The 17,642-nt window shown below is 34.8% G+C and overlaps 1 protein-coding gene across 2 annotated transcripts; it reads left to right on the top strand.

Moving 5' to 3' along the window:
• The first annotated feature begins 1,487 nt into the window (after window positions 1-1,487).
• LOC111018165 (serine/threonine protein phosphatase 2A regulatory subunit B''beta) lies at window positions 1,488-16,140 on the top strand. Of its 2 annotated transcripts, XM_022294132.2 has the most exons (13): window positions 1,493-2,014; window positions 2,359-2,601; window positions 2,766-2,871; window positions 2,939-3,038; window positions 9,920-10,025; window positions 10,346-10,436; window positions 11,639-11,780; window positions 12,548-12,695; window positions 12,878-12,987; window positions 13,940-14,096; window positions 14,276-14,401; window positions 14,512-14,661; window positions 15,559-16,140. In XM_022294132.2, the coding sequence occupies exons 1-12, from the start codon at window positions 1,865-1,867 to the stop codon at window positions 14,650-14,652; spliced, it is 1,620 nt and encodes a 539-aa protein (XP_022149824.1). In that variant the 5' UTR covers window positions 1,493-1,864; the 3' UTR covers window positions 14,653-14,661; window positions 15,559-16,140. The 2 variants fall into 2 exon arrangements, 1 of the variants encoding a protein (XP_022149824.1); XR_015792732.1 differs by lacking the exons at window positions 14,512-14,661; window positions 15,559-16,140 and having other exon boundaries at window positions 1,488-2,014; window positions 13,940-14,187; window positions 14,276-14,349.
• The last annotated feature ends 1,502 nt before the right edge of the window (window positions 16,141-17,642 follow it).

Genomic DNA, 17,642 nt, shown 5'->3' with positions numbered 1-17,642 from the left:
TGAACAAAACCACAGCTATATATAGTTGTCCAAACATGTAACTTATTACACAAAATTAAACTCATATGTAATCATTTTGCATATGTTATATAGGTAACTTTAACATGTATAAAGTCACAAATTAACAAAATAAATAAACGAATATTCCATTAAAATAAATAACTCCAAAATTAAAAGAAATAAAACCACAAACATATTCAAAATTACATTTTCTTTCGCACCTTTAAATCCAACAACCTCACCTATGATCGTCGAAGTTATTGATAAAAATCTTAAGTTAATTTGCAACTTATTCATTAAAATCTAAAAGTTTTTAAAAGATAATGAAATCAAACTTTACGCCAATCTGAACATAATTCAATTAGTTAAGTTACCTATATACGACAAAAATGTCGTGAGTTCGACTCCTCCCACCACAAATATTGTACTAAAAAAATCGAGCACGCATAAATTTTATTTATCTGCATGTGCATGCTTTGAATCTGTTACAAAAGTCAATATTTGGGCAAAGATATTGCATTTTCGGCTCACCAAATAACTTTATTATTATCTTCCCAAAAGAAAAAAAAAGAGATATATATATATGTATATTAGTCCGCTACAAAGTGTATAAATAAATAAAATATAAATATTTGTTGTCCCTTTTTATAATAACATTGTGTGTGATAATAAATAGTTTTATTTTGATTTTTCTAAATGTCTTGTCATTTAAAAATAACCGATCATTTAACACGTGATACTGGTGATATTTCTAAGTACTTGATGATACTTAAAAATTAATGATGAATTTATGAATTTATATTAAATAATTAAAATTTTTATAAGTATTATATAATTTCTTAGAACAAAAATAGTAACATAATTATTTAGGAAATATTTTTTATACCATACAATAATTTCAAAGCATCTACGTGAGGGATTGATAATTATATTGAAACTTTAGAAAAAAAATTTGGGAGAGGAAGAAAATAACACCAAAGACATAAATATTTTACCTTTTTTGTTGACATGAATAAATATTTTGTAAATAAAAATAGAATAGAGGGACGTTTATATCATTATAGAAGTTGAAGAATGTTACAAAATTATTAAAATTCCAAAATATTTGAAATTATATCATTAATTTAATAGAAAAGACACTTATTACCATTTCAATGACGAATAATTAAAAGTACGACAAAAAATGATCATATGATTAAAAAATTAAAGATTAAGGACGAAATTATACGGATAAAATGGGTAACTTAACCTAGAAGAAGGTATAATTTAGGTTATAATTGTAAAGAGCAATCTCAAAGGTTACTTTACTCTAATTTCTTCTAATCTTCCCCCCTTTTTGGAGTTTATTATTATAAAGCTAAAAAGTAAACCCAGCACGTGACAAGTGCACGTGACGTATACCGTATTTTTGAGGCCTTAAAAACCATGGGGAACAGCGCTCCTCCTTTTAGCCTTTTATTTATTTTTTCTTTATTTCTCAGAAGTATTTATTTATTTTCTTCAGATTGCTTCTAATTTTTCATTTTCTCGGGAAAATCCCATCCCTCTTTCTTCCATTTTCCATCCCCCCCGAAGCTCTCTGAAATCTCATCGATCTCTCTCAAATTTTCTCTCTTGATTTTTCTCTCCTTTTAATCTCGTCGCTCGATACCAAGTTTCAGTTCCCAAAGATCTGGGGCTTTCTTCTGTCCCCTGTAGCTCTGAATCTGAGAAAAGATTATCGCACATACAATCTTGATTTGTTCTTATTCAGGATGGTTTGAACGCATAGCCTTTCGAGCGTCGGAATTGGCATCTAGGGTTAAGTGATTGGTGGTGGTGTTGATATCGGTGCAGTTCATGCGAGAGTCACGGTCTGGTTTCGATGAACATGGAAATCTCTTGTGATGTGGCGTCGTGGGACGCTGAGTTGTTGCAGCTGGCGGAGGTCTCTCCTCTGGCCCTCAAATCCAATCCTGATTTCGTCGAGAAGCTGTTTGAGCAGTGGCTTTCGCTTCCTGGCACTAATCGCCTGGTACTCCTCATGTCGTAACCTTCATTTTCTTGCATTACAAAGTTCATAGAATTCACGAAATTGTTGAATCCAGGCTTTTGATATTTGGATGGCAATGCGGCCTTTATGATTTAGACTTGTGTAATCTTGACTTATTAAAGTCGTCATAGAAAGAGAAACTGAAGACCATTGTACCCCGAGCTGGGTGTCTCAATGTCAGTTTTGGGAACAGAGAGTTCCATTTCACTTTTTTCTTTTTGAATTTCCATTTTTCTGTCTTCGATTAGTTGGTGTTGCTTCATCCGTCCTATGCACTTGTACGTGGAATGCATTCAAATTCGTTAATTATCTGTTTTATCTCTTAGGTGACGTCTCTGTTAAACGATGCAAAGGCTGGTGTACCCTTGAATGTACCTGGAAATTCTTCTAGTCCTCATGCTTCTGCTAGCAATTCTCTGCCTTCTATATTTCCTGCTGGAAGTGCTCCTCCTCTATCACCGAGAAGTACATCCGGTTCCCCACGGGTGATGAAACAGAGGGTTGGCCCTTCTAATTTAGGCTCTCCACTGAAAGTGATCAGTGAGCCAATTAAAGAACCAATTCCGCAGGTTTGTTGCAATAGTTATTAATAATTTCAGAGCTATGCTGCAGTTTGACAGCATTGTTATCTGTGTTTTATCTATTAACGTTTATGCTTATCAGTTGAATTTGATTTCCTAGGATTGTGATGATAGTTTCTAATTGACCTAAAAGAGCACTTTAATCACTGCAGTTTTACTTCCAAAATGGACGTCCACCACCAATTGATCTGAAAGAGCAATGCTTGCTCAGAATCAATCAGGTCTTTTATGGACACTTGGATGGATTGCAGATCCATGGTGAGATGTCCCAAAAACTTATGCGTCATTTCTCCCATAGACACTAACTCTCCCTCTGTTATGCCAGAATTTAGGGCAATTACAAAAGAAGTATGCAAGCTGCCATCATTCTTTTCCACTTCTCTTTTCAGAAAGATAGATGTTAATAGCACCGGCGTTGTGACAAGGTAGGTCTCTCTTGTTGCTGGAGAATGTTGGTTTAGATTTATGAGACTTAATTAATTTCCTTTTTGTTGTCATCGTTTTTTGATATTCTTTAAAGAAGCATAGCTATTTCTTTTCTTTAATGAACCATCCATAGAAACTGTTGCAAAATATGCTCAATTTCTGCTCAAGATTATACATATATTTTTTTTGTTTGGATAAGAAATAGCTTTCGTTAGGAAGAATGAATATTACAAAGCCAGACCATACAAAAAAATAGGCTCAGGTACAGAAGGCAGCCTTCAAAAAAATTGTACATATTGAAATTTTATTGTTTCTGATTTTTATTTATATAGAACGTCACTAAAGAAAATGTTAAATGCCTTTTGAAACTCTTCTGGTTTAATTATAGAATCTAGAACTTCAATCTGACTTCATTTTATTTTCCCTGTCCATGGATGTGATGCTCTCCACAAAAGGTAGCTCCCTTGATAAATATTTTGAATCCCTTCAAACCCTACGCCTACCCCTCAATACAATACCGGAATGAAGAAGGCAAAAATCTGAATGGTTTTAAATTGATAGGGTGATATTTTCTTAGCATTATTGCTTGATAGAATCCAACATTTATAATAATATCAGAAAAAGGTGTATATTCAGTGAAAGGTTTGAGCCTTTCTGTACTCTTCTGACCCCAAGACATCTCCGCAGGACCGCAACCCAAAAGTTACTTCTCCTCTGTACATAGGTAATCTTTATATATTACCGGAGAGCCTATCTCATGCACTTTGACTCTCCCCCATTTACCCTCTTCCCACAATAGACGTTAATTACCAGGGGTATATCACCACTTTATTGATGGATTCAAATGTTAATGTGTGGATAATTAATTGGTGATTATAGAGTGGCACACTTCCTTGTTGGGCAGCAATTATTGTTGGAACTATTGATGAAAAGTTTTAATTATTATTGAAAAACTATCATTCGAGCTAGGTTGTGTTATGTCTCAAAGAACACTTTTAGATTAACTAGTCTTGGGCCACAAGGCACAATGTAGTTTATTAGTTTGGCTAATTACGAAATTAAGAATGTTTGAAATAAAATGACATACAAGTTTTTCTTAGGGCAAATTGCAAAAATCACCCCTGAAGTATGGTAGTTGTTACAATTGCACCCCTAAACTTTCAATTGTAAAAATTAAACCCTCAAACTTTCTTAAATGATAAAATTATCCCTCAAAATTTCTTAAATGATAAAATTAGACTCCTAAACTTTGAAGTTAAAAATTAAACCTGTAAGTTTTACAAGGAGAGGAACAATAGGGTTTTTAGGGGGGTTGAGAAATTTGTGGAGTACGTTTGGGACCTCATTAGATTTAACACTTCTTTATGGGGTTCGGTCTCTAAGGCCTTTTGTAATTATCAGTTAGGTCTCATTCTTTTGGATTGGATCCCGTTTCGTTAGGAGTTCCCTCTTGCGGGTCTGTTTTTGTTCGCCTCCGTTTTTTGTCTCTATTTTTCATTTCTCTCACTGAAAGTGTTGTTTCTTATAAAAAAAAAACTTTCAATTATAAAACTTAAATTCCTTCTCCCTCTCGAATCTAGTTTCTGCTGATTTTTCCAGTGATTTGTGGTCTCTTCACACCCTGGACATTGTATCTTCGATGGGGCTGCTTCCTCCATGTTCTAGATCGAATGCACAATGTGCTCTGCTTGTGACAATCCCTACAACCAGTATCTCTCTTCGCTGCCACATCCGTCTTCCCATCCTCCCATGAACTACCCACCGGCGCCTTCTCCGTCCAACTCCAGCACCTACTACTATTACTATCCACCCCCACCGGGCCAACCCACTTACACCCACTCTTTCCTGCAGCTGCCTCCGTACAGTAGTTACCCCCCGCCAACTCGATTGTGCCGTATTTCCCTGCCGCCCGACATTTGATGACCTCTTATGCTTGCTCTATTCTTGCTGTTATTGTATTTGCTCAAGTTTAGTGCAAATAAAAACAGGGGAGGGGAAAAGAAATTTGAAATTTCAATAATGGTGGAGTCGCAAATCTAGGAAATTGATGGAGCATGAGAAAAAAAGAAGGGGCTTTCGATTTTCAAATTGCATATAAGGAATCGGGAAATTTGCAATATTATGAGGTCTAGAAATTTTTCTCATCCTCGACTTACTTACATTTACTTACCTCCGGATGATGAGAAATTGATATACAACTGAACAGAATGAGTGAAATTTTAATTTTTATAATTGAAAGTTTAGAAGTGCAATTTTCTCACTTGTATAAGTTTAAGATTTTAATTTTTAAGTTTAAGAGTTTAGGAGTCTAATTTTATCATTTACGAAAATTCGAGGGTTTAATTTTTACAATTGAAAGTTTAGGAGTGCAATTGTAACAAATATCATACTTCAGGGATAGGTTTTGCAATTTGCCCTTTTTTTATTATGATGGTCAGATAGTGAAACTATAACTATTGCCTATTAGTTCTTTTGCCAAAGTTAATCTATAATAACCATGACCAATGAAAGATTGTGCAATTCACCTCCTAATTGAAATCATTTGAAAGAAAGCAATTGACAAATTAGTCATATTTCGTTGCTTCTTACATTTTTTCTGTTTGGTTAATTATCTTATTGTTGAGTTGTATATGATAATATCTCGAACTTGTGTTGGTAAATATAAAAAAATATAGTAGAAAATAAATTGGGCAACTCTTTGATGTGCATGACTGCTACTTCAAGAGAACACAACTTACATATTTATTATCTTTTGAAGAAATTGAATGTTAAAAGGGTTGACGAGGTCAAATCGACTAATCTCACAACCAGCCTCTATAAGATTATCCCTCAAGCTCTTGCCTTTAACTAATTTATAGGGGGTTCTATTAAGGGATACAAATGATTGATGGTCGTTTGATTGTCAACGAATCATTTGGAGAAGTAAGAAGTAGAGGGCGGTCCTTAAATACTTGATGTAAAAAAACTTTTGATAGAGTAGATTGGTGATTTTGCAATGCAATCCTTGTGGCAACAAATTTTGGCTCCCAATGGAGGAATTGAATAAGGGGACATCGTTTGCACTAATTTCTTGATTATCATCCACGGGAGACGAAGAGAAGAAATTCCAACTTGTAGAGGAATTAGCCAAGATGATCCATTCTTGCCTTTCGTGACTAACTTTGTTCAAGGCATTTTGGTGGTGGGGTTGGATTTGCCTTCGACCATTAAAATTTGAAGGAAGCTGGCTCAGCAGGACGTGGTTGTATTAAGGAGTTGAGTTTACCATTGATTAAAACTTTTGGGTATGGTGTGGTTATGGGCATTGGACTTTGTGTGATGGGGGTGGGCGTGTATAAGTGTGTACATGGTCGTCATACTTTTAAAGTTGATGGTGGTAGACTTTTATTGCCTTTGGGTAGCTTAGATTTAATCTTGGGAGTACAATGGTGAGCTGTTCTAGAGTTGGTTGGAGGAAGTTGTTAATGGAGTTTCAAGTAGTTGACTATAATGTTTGTTTGCAAGGGTACCTAGGCTTGGTATGTTTGCAGGTAAGTCTAAAGTCACTCCTAAAATACATGAGGGGAAGTGAACTCCTTGGGGAGGATGTACTGGGGATGACAAAGAACAAATATGAATGGATGTGCCTGTGGATATTTCACCGATCATGATGAAGTTTGCATGGTATTCATTTCAAGCCTAATATTGGGTTGTGTTCAATGTGGATACAGAACATGTGATATAGCTACCTTCAAGAGTAACATTGATGAATGTACGCCCATATCACCACAATTCTTGGAAGACGACATTTAGTGAATAGTCTGGGAGCCCAATATAATACAACCTAGGACAAATTATTTTTCCAGGCTAGTGCTATTTGTCAGAAAGAAAGATTGTAATGGGAAAATTGCTACAAGAAAAAAAACAAGCGGAATGGAAACCGCAACTATGGCTCTTGGCCCAAACAACGACCTGTGTGGATTATAAAACTTTGGACAAGGTTATGGTATTAGATAAATTTCCCATTCTCGTGGTTGATGAACTACTCAATGAATTGTATGGCGCGGTGATATCTTCAAAGATTGACTTAAAATTTAGGTATCATCATTCAGTTAGAAGAGGAAGATATTTATAAGCTTTCATTTTGAACTCATGTGGTCATTGTGAATCCTTGATGATGCTGTTTGGTCTTTGAAATGTGGCTTCTGCCTTCCAATCATTAATGAATGAGGTTCTTTGTCCTTGAGAAAGTTTGCGCTAGTAAATGAAATTTTGGTGTATAATTCTTCTTTGCATGACTGCTCCAAACATCTCACTTCCGTCTTTCGAACTTCCACAGTCATATTTCCTCAAATTTGATACTATCTAAAGTTTGTTGCACTACAATTGTAGAAAGATAGTTTGAGGGAGCTTCTAAATCGTTCCGTTAATTGAAGAAGTCTATGTCTATTGTGCCTGTTCTTGGACTTGGATTTCTTTTCACCTTCATTATGGAGAATGGTGCTTCAGGGGTGGGGGTTGGTTCTCTCTTAATGCAAGAGGACGAACCATGGGCCTACTTCAGTCAAGCCCTTCCTCCATCGTATCAACACAAAGTGAATATGCAATAGAGAACTCTTGGCTAATGTCTTAACAATCCAACGGTTTAGTCATTCTAATATATCTTTTCATTAAAGTAGGTCAAGAAATTGCAGTAGGAAAATGAAAACCAAAATGAGTCGTGTGGCAATAACATCGGGTTGCCAAAAGGAGACGAAGAAGGGGGTGACCATCATTGATTGTACCTAGCTTGTGGAGTAAACGATTATGGACCTTGCCTCATTGGAGAAGTTTCTTCTGGAAGGGAACATGTTCAGTGGCCAAGCTGTTGCTCTTGGTGACTTGATCACTGTCACTTGGGGACAAGTACAACTTCATGGTCAACTTCGGGGGTAACTTCTCCAATAGGTATCTCAAATACTTAACCAAAAAGTACTTGAAGAAACACAGCCAGAGATTGGTGTAAATGTAATTGCTTCCAAGAAGGACCACAATGTCTTGTGAATTGATCTACTTAAACATTGGTGAGAATGAGGTTGTGGAAGAAGATTGACATCCAAGTCTTATATTTTGGAAGCACCATCATGGTGCGATTAGCTGTAAATGGGGCCCCTTCTCATATTTCCAGGTTGTTGAAATTATATTTCCATACCTTGTCTCCAAGCTTTCATACCGATCAATAAGGTTTCTTTGAATTGTAAGATGATGCAACAATTGTTTCTTTCCAAAGTTTTGATATCTACAAATTTTGTTTGTTTGAGAAAAAAAGTTCAGAAATGGCACCAATATTTATTAAGGAGGAAGTTCTTTTTCTAAACCAATCAAAAGAGCCTTGAATTCTTTTTGGACCAATGGATAGTCGTGACTCGTGGTGAGTATCAGACATGGATCACTAAATTTATTGGGAGGCACTTCGAGATCATTTCCAAGCCAGGGCTGAAAATTAAAGTCTTCAATGCATTGTACAGCGTGCCTACTTTGATTGAATGGTTGGTGAGTGAGCAGCAAGGGATGGAGAGTCTTGCGAGCTATTAGGCAAAAGATTGTTAATGAGGATGAATTTCCATTTTGTTTTACACCATGGTCGGCTTTATTTTATAAAGGTTGGTAGTTTTTTCCGGAAGACTTGCCCATTGTCCCTTTACTATGGGAAGAATTTCACTCCTCCCCTGCTGCAGGCCATGGGGACATTCTAAGTATTGTTGGCACATGGCAAAGGAGCAATATTGGAAGGGTATGAAAGGTAGGGTGTGTATTTTTGTAAGTGAATGTGTAGTTGTCAAAAGGCTAAGTCTTTAGCCTTAGCACGAGCTTGTAGCCTGGTTTATTATATGTGTTTCCTATTCCAAACTGCATATGGTAAGACATTTCAATGGATTTGGTGGTTGGATTACCAAAGTCAAAGTTGTAACTCTATTCTTGTGGTAGTCAAAGGTGTATAAATCTCCTTTCTTTGCTCTTGCTATAGCCCTTATTTCCAATCTCGAGTTAGTGCATACACAGGTTACGTAGGAGCCCTGTGTCTGACATGGAGCCAATTTTCATTAGCTTATTTAGGAGGAATAAGTGCTAGGGTCACAACTAAAGAGAAATTTAACCTATCTTCTACGAATGGATGGGCAAACAAAGGAAGTTAGTTGGGACATGGAAATATATTTGAGGTGCATTGCAATGCGTAGTCCTAAAAAATGGTTAAATGGCCTAATATAGATATAACAGTTCTTTCCCCACAACCATTCAAACCACTCCTTTCAAGGCTGATTATGGCAGACCCTTAGGTAGCATTCTTCCTTACTCTTTGGATATGTCACATGTCTTAGAGTTCGACCAGCAGGATGCTATGCTGAGAAAGCTCAAGTATCATTTGTTGAGGCTACTTGTTGGGATTTGTGGGATGGGCCTTGGATAGAAGAAATATAATTTTTTTTATCGATAGAGTAGAAGGGTTATCCAAGAAATTCAGGATTAGTGTATTCTAATCTCTGGATATAGTTCTTTAGCCCAAGTACTTCTTTAATTACTTCCTTATCTTTTGCTTTTTAGTTCGGGTTCTATAGCTAGAGATTTTTGTTATTATATCTCCTTTTGATATCCATATCCCTTTTGGTCAGGGTAGGGGAGAACTTCTTTTCCCTTTTCCTTCCGTCTCTTTTTTACATTTATCTTTTATGTTTAAGTGAAAGGTCTCTTTGAGAAAAATGTATAGTAGGGAATGTCAGAAGTTTCACAAAACGTTATTTAAGCCTTCTTTCGAAGAGTTCACAGTTGGAAGGTTGGTTGGCTGTTGCTCTTTAAGGTCATGGGTTCAGTCTATGGGTTTAACATCATCATCATCATCATCATCATCATCATCATTTTGCAGGGATGGTTTTATTGATTACTGGATCACTGGCAACATGTTAACACTGGATATAGCAACCCAAATTTTTAAGATTTTAAAGCAGCCGGATCTCAAGTATCTGACTCAGGTTCCTTTCTGTTCTCCTTAATTGTTTCCTTTACTTTCTTCTTCTGAGTTCTCATCATTGTATTGTATAAATAGTTGTCAAATATAATATTTATCAAAATTTCAGCATTTTTTGGTGTTGGTATAGCAGCATAATCGGCAAGCAAAAGCAATTATCCATTCATTAATTTTTGTTATTCTTTTACCTATTTTACTGTAACATAAGGTTTATGTTTGGTAAATAGTTAAATGATATTTGGTGGAGTTATCACCTGAAGTAACCATAAATATATTTTACAGTTCTTGTTCTTGTTGAAGTTGAATATTTTAATTTTATGACAGGATGACTTCAAACCTGTGCTTCGAGAACTTCTAGCTACGCACCCAGGATTAGAGTTTCTGCAGAGCACTCCAGAATTTCAGGAAAGATATGGTTGGTGTCTCCTGGTCTGGATTGTTTAGCTATCAATATATTAATATTTCTGGTTTGCTTTGTTCTTTATGTTTCATAATAAGCATCTCTATTTTGGTTTGTTTAATCGGCTCCTTTATCAAATTTTTGAACAAGAAACAACTTTTCCTTGATATACGAGAAGGAAAAATGTTCAAGATACAAACCTCCAAAGGGATGAAAGGAAAGGATAACCAATAAGACGAAAGATGGACAAGCTCAACAAGGAGCAAGATAACATGGAGAAAAGAGAAGGAACAATAAACCCATGCACCACCGATGAAGAACTCCGATAAGACACTCTGAAAGAATCTGCAAAAAAATCTTGAAAAAGATTGCCTCCAACCAGCCAAATAAAAAGAGATTAGTGAGAGGACCAACTCCCAATGCACCTAATTCAAAGCTCATTTCTCAAATTGTTGAACTATCAAATCTCATTCATCATTGATATTCATGTAAAATATTATATATTTGTTTTGTTTACGAAGAAATTCAGAATAAAAGGGGATAACAAAAAATGTTGGGAGGATGAGGCATTCTCAAAAGACCAGAACAATTGAAATAATTGCTCCTCTCCTTTACCTTACAGAAAATGATATAAGAAAACGTACCGACATAATGTTTTTTCACCAAAAGAATAGGTTAATAACTTTATTCCTTGTTCCTCTCCAATCATAAAACCTAAAAGCAGCTAAATGACATATTTCTGGAAATACACCCCATATTTTGGGGCTTGACTATCAATGAACCTCCAATCTAGATTGAAACCTATGTTTTGACAAAGGAAACATAATTATTTCGTTGATAAAATGAAAAACTACTGAAGTAAGAAATAACTTCCATTGGTAAAATATAAACAGCCCCAACAATAAAATCCATAAATTACTATGAAACTCAAAATCCATTCCATAAGACATAATAAAACATAAAGACCTTGCAGTGTTGGTTAGGCACTGGTGTGCATTAGAATTGACCTTGCAGTCCATGTTAGATGCCTGCTTCTTGATACTGGCAGTGGCTTGATACTGGGTTCCCACAAGGCTTCTTGCTATGATAAATCATTGTGTAAACCTGCTTGATTCTAGATTCTTTTTAAATTCACCTTTTTTTTATGCCATTAAAATACAGCTCTTTATAATTTTGTTGTTAACTTTTTGAATATGAATTTTTATTGTGTGAAACAGCTGAAACAGTAATATATAGGATATATTACTATATAAATAGAGCTGGAAATGGTCAGCTTTCACTTAGGGAGCTCAAACGTGGAAATTTGATTGATGCAATGCAACATGCAGATGAAGAAGAGGACATCAACAAAGTTTTGAGGTGGGGTTTTCGAAGGAAGATTTCTATCTTGTGTTGTGATAAGAAGAAAGAATTCTGTTGCCAGTAATGATTTTTACAATGCATAAAGCAGTTCTAAATATATATCTTCTACTTTGCGTGATCTTTTTCATCTTCCCTTTCATATTTACACTCTCTTTCTCCTTTCTTATCTTACTCGTGGCATTACTATTTCTGTCCAGCCTTTGTCAATAAGAGAGTTCTTCGTTTTGTAATTTCTTTAGTTTTAAGTTTTAGCCCATCGAAGAATTTTTTTATTTTTTATTTTTAAATAAGGTTCTCGGTGGCTCTTCAACCTATCCCTCTCCGTAACTTTTTGTTACTGCATTATATATTCTAAAGGAAAAAAGTGTTTTAGTAGCTAATATACTTGATAGAGGCAAGATTTGGTGGTGGCGTCTGAAGTCTGAACTGGTGAATGAATTGTTGCAAGTCAACAACTGTATGACTGCCAGATTTTAGTTGATCACTGCTAGATTAGTTGACTCCAACCCCCAAAACAGATTCCACCATGAATCACTCTCTTGTTTCCCCTCTCTAGACTAAAAAATGTGAAAGGTAACGGAGATGGCCAAAATATTTGGTCTTTTTAACGGAATGTTGGCATAAGAAGAAAAATTAGCATTTGGAACCTCTTAATTATACTACATACATTATGTCCCAATAGGTTTGAATTATTGTGTTTATGTGTATGCTTACCAAGGTCTCCTCTTGATTGTTGTTTAACACGCAGTAATTGTCAAGTGTAGGTACTTTTCTTATGAGCATTTTTATGTAATATACTGCAAATTTTGGGAGCTGGACACGGATCATGATTTCTTGATCGACAAGGAGAACCTTATCAAATATGGAAATCATGCGCTTACTTACCGGATTGTTGATAGAATATTCTCTCAGGTTTGAATCATCTGGGACATTTCTTTTTAGAAATGATTTAACTAGACGCCAAATTGCAGTTTTATGTGAAATTTCCTTAGAATCTTTGGATTTTATTCATGTTATTTTCTTTGTCTGTGTTTACTTTATTTATAAATTGAGTTCTACCATTAACTTTTCTAAATGATTCTATGTGATCTTAGGTCCCAAGAAAGTTTACTAGTAAGGTTGAAGGTAGGATGGGATATGAAGATTTTGTTTATTTTATATTGTCTGAGGAAGATAAATCATCAGAGCCTAGCCTTGAGTATTGGTATGTTCTGTCCTCATTTTATCTAAATTTTAAGTGAATATTGGTGTGTTCTAATATTTTTACCAGGTTATATAATTTTTTTGTGAGATGAATCAAGTTTTCAGGCATTATAGCCAATAAATGCGACCAAACATGTGCAAATTAGGACTGGTCAACAAATTTGTGCAATAATATTTTAGAGATGATGACTTTTTTTTTACCTTTGTCCTAGGGATTTTCCCTTTATTTTTATATTCAAACTCAACTCATTGGCTAGAGATAAATAGTAGAATTTTTAGAGAGGTTGGGACATCTTGGGAAGAAGATTGGTCTCGCTAAATTTGATGTCTCTCTGAGGGCTTCAGTCACTGTGTCTTTTCTTTTTTTTTTAAGAATTATAAGTTAGGTCTTATTCTTTTAGGGTGGAGCCTCTTTTGTTTCGTTGCTTTTGCTTTGGCTCATTTTGCTGGGCCGTCTTTTTCTCAATGACTTGGTTTCCCATCAATAAAAACATTCAGCTTGTCTGATAACTTTTTCCATCTCCCTGTTGGGTTCCCCTTCCTGTTGTATGTTTCTTAAGTACAGCTACTACATTACATTTATTATTGTAAAGATGAAAGAAAGTAATACATTAATGTTGTTTGAATAATAGGCCGAGCCCGGTTACGTGGGCATGGGACCCAAGTGGGGGCATAAATATGAGAGGGATTTACTGTGGGTTGATTGTGGGCTGATGGGCCTCCCTAAAGATTGATTGTAATCAGCAGAGAATGTTGTTTGAATAATAGATATATGCCTCTATATGCATTTGCTTGTTTGTTTTATGTCATTCAATAACAGCTGTTAAGACATTTTATTTGTAGCTGCGGTCCATATGAATTTTGTTTCTTCACTATGGTTTGTTTTCTCCAGTTTTTCATTTCTTGATCAAGTTTGTGATAAGCAGCTCATTGTGATTACACCTTTTTCCTAGGTTCAAGTGCATAGACTTGGATGGTAATGGAATTTTAACACGGAATGAATTGCAATTCTTTTATGAGGAGCAGTTACATCGTATGGAATGCATGGCTCAAGAACCTGTGCTTTTTGAGGATATTTTGTGCCAGATAATTGATATGATTGGACCAGAGGTTCAGCTTCTACTCCTTTATTAGTTTTGTTCTCCTGAGTTAGGATGTGTGTCCAAAGTTTTTGAAGAATATCATGAAAAGATATCCATTGGTATTATCATCGTTGAAAGCTTGTCCAAAATTTTGTCAATTAGTAAGTGATGTTGTTGCGGCTTTACACGATGTTTTCTTGTCTGCAGAACGAGACTTATATCACTCTGCGAGATCTGAAAGGCTGCAAGCTTTCTGGAAGTGTTTTTAATATTCTTTTTAACCTGAATAAGTTTATGGCCTTCGAAACTCGTGATCCATTTCTTATCCGCCAGGTAGATGAACTTTTATTTCATTTAGCCATTGGCTTGCGATAAATTATGAATGTTGCAGGCAATATTCTGCATACTTTGCTGCTGACAATTTCGACCTTGTGGCTTGGCAGGAACGTGAGAATCCTACTTTGACCGAGTGGGACCGTTTTGCGCATAGAGAATATATTAGGCTTTCTATGGAAGAAGATGTTGAAGATGCCTCTAATGGAAGTGCAGAGGTTTGGGATGAATCTCTTGAAGCTCCATTCTAAGTCAATCAGGTAAGCTAATTGTTTTTCCAGACAATGATTTTCGGTTTGAAACCATTAATTGAAATTCAGTTAATAAATACCAATGTCGTCATGAAAGCCATTTAATGCTTTTACTATCTTAGCGCGCAAAATAACAAGCTTGTATATTAGCATTTTTGGTTTCCCAGTGTATTCCGGTAAATCAAGACCTTTTACATGATATTTGCTGCATAATATTTTGTATCAATGCCTTCAATAGTGAATTGACTGCCTATGGATGATGGTTAATAATATGACTGTCAAGCTTGACTTATTTGGACAGGGATGAAGCAATAGATGCTTGGTTCTGTTACAATGCACCTAATTTTTCTTCCTTTCTTCAATTGCAAAATAATGTCATTGCATGGACATGATCGTAATATTGGTTACTGTAGTCTGCTGTGACAAATTATCTGACGGGGTTTTGTATATTGGTATTCTTGAATTATAGAGTGGCTTTGTTTAGTAACCATTTAGTTTTTAGTTTTTGGGAATTATACTTATTTTCTCCCAATTTATTTATTATGTTTTCACCCCTCTTAAAAACATATTTGAATTTTATTTTCAATCTTTTTGGGAGTTTGTATCCTTAGACATTTTTTTTATTTTTTCATCCATCACTGAAAAGTTTGTTTCTTGTTTAAAAAAAAATTGAATTCTTACCTAAATTTCAAAATCAAAAACAAGTTTTTGAAAACTATTTTCTTTACGTTTTCAAATTTTGGCTTAGATTTTGAAAACAAATTCAAAAGAAATACACAAGTGAAAGTAGTGCTTACAAGCTTAATTTAATAAAAAAAACGAGGCCTTTTAACTTTCTTATATTATTATTAATGCCCTATTGAAAAATTTAGTAATGTAGAATTTACTTGTGTCCTTTCTTTTCAGGGAGGAGAAGAAAGCGGCTTGGCTTGAAAATTTTCGTTTTTAAATTGGCCACCAGTTGAAGAAGAAATGTACCGATGGATCAGTTCTTTTGAAAGAGAATGCAGATCGCTACAACCATGTTAGAGGGGGAACTTTGCAGCTTTTACCTATGGAACGTCTTCTCTAATGTTGCTCCTCGAACACGAATTGCAGGTCTCCTGTTGCTGCTTTGACCGATTATGAATATCACATGGAACATCCCGTAGATTGTACTGATCCGACATTCTGTAAGTGTTTGTCTGCTTGGCACGGGTCGATAATTCAAGGCCATTTGGTTTTAGTTTAGAACACTACCTTCATTTTCCCCTTCATTTTAAGCCTATTTATAGTTAGATATCATCTACGGCCCCCCCTTTTTTTGTTTGTAATTTTATTCTGTTTCTCAAAAGAAAAAAAAAATGTCCCTTCCCTTTATTTGCCTTGGGTGGTTCTATGATGCTTTCATTTGTATGACTTTCTGTTGAGTGAAAGGGCAGGTCAGTGTCTACTTTCTATAACCTTTTGAGCTGGGGATTCTTCTTATTTATGAATATTCATTTTTAACTCTTTCTTTTTTCTTTTTTTCTTTTTTCTCTTTTTTTTCATTTGAATTACTTTTCTCCTTCATCTCCCAAGTTAATAAACATCCTTTCCCAAAGATGCTTATCTTCCCATTCACCTAATCATTTAAACACTGGATGCAATTTGTATCAAGAGCCTTCATTTTTCCTCACATGATAAGTTTATTGAAATGTTTTGAGTTTTGGTAAATTTATTACTGTTCTCTGTGGGAGATTTTTGCCAAGCTTACAGGGCGGCTAGAAGATATGTATACATATATATATCCACCTGCCTATTAGTGTGTTTCTTCATACGAGTTGTAGCTTAGATCAACTGGTTAAGGTATATTTTTTCGACCCAAAAGTCGAAGGTTGAATCTCTACTCCACATATTGAACTAATTGAATGAAAAAAAAGGTTGGTTCAAATTTCTTCCTGAATTTGTAATATAATTTTCTATATTCATTTCAAAATCTCTTTTGTTTAGCATTAGCTTGAAATTACCATGTTGTTGAGAACATTAGGTTTAAATAAGGAATATCAAGTGTCTCATTGTATAAAATCCAATGGTAGCCCCATTTGAGTTGGACAGGTAAATGCAAATTGAAATGATAATTCTTCTGATGGGGTAGATTATTATTATTATTTTGTTAACTTTATACTAATTTGATCATGGTTCTTAAATTTTCAAATGTATTTTCTTTTTCGAGTTAAACATGTGAGGATGAGATATTCGAACTTCTAACCTTTTTGGTCTATGACATATATTTTCCAATTGTGCTATATTTAGGTTGGTTTCAATTGAAGTCTTTTAGTGTAGAATTTTCTCAAATACTCATTATGCTTCTTGATGTTAAAATTTCTGTGTAGTGTTTAATAGCCATTCTTTTAGTGTACTGAATTTTCTCAAATATAAGTTGCTTGCAAAAACTCATTAACAATTTTATTGAAGCAAAATAGACCTTTATATAAAATTTTTAAATAAAAATGAATAATTTAAAGTGTGGATATCAAAATGAAATAGGTATGAAGCAACTGAAATTTAATTGATTTGATTTTGTCTATGTAGTAAAAAAAATTTGGACTAGAAGAAAAGGCAAGTCTTGGTTGTTGTGGGGTTGGGAGATGATCAAGATTCATTTGTTATTTTCTTTTCAATCATTTGACCAAACAATTTTTTTGTCGGCGAAGCATTGTGATATAGTTTGCAACATTAAGTCATATATGTTATAAGCTTATCCATCGTCAAAATCACACTAGTAATGATATATTGTCTTAGTGCCAAACTTACAAGCAATCTTCGACTTAAAATAGTGATTTCTTTCTTATGAAAATAGGGGGATTTACGACAAAAAAGAGTATTAAATTCTCTCTTCAACCTAAATTTGAGGACGAAGAATATAATCTTTATCTTGATTGTGTCTCGCCTCCATCCCTACCTTTCCTCATCTTGTTAGGATATTATTTTTTTAATATATTAATTATGTCAAAATGATGGAAATGGGT

The sequence above is a fragment of the Momordica charantia genome (assembly GCF_013281855.1).
Source record: "Momordica charantia cultivar OHB3-1 chromosome 8 unlocalized genomic scaffold, Mcharantia_2.0 BLBB01000008.1, whole genome shotgun sequence".
NCBI lineage: Eukaryota > Viridiplantae > Streptophyta > Magnoliopsida > Cucurbitales > Cucurbitaceae > Momordica > Momordica charantia.
This window is presented reverse-complemented; position numbering and strand designations above follow the sequence as displayed.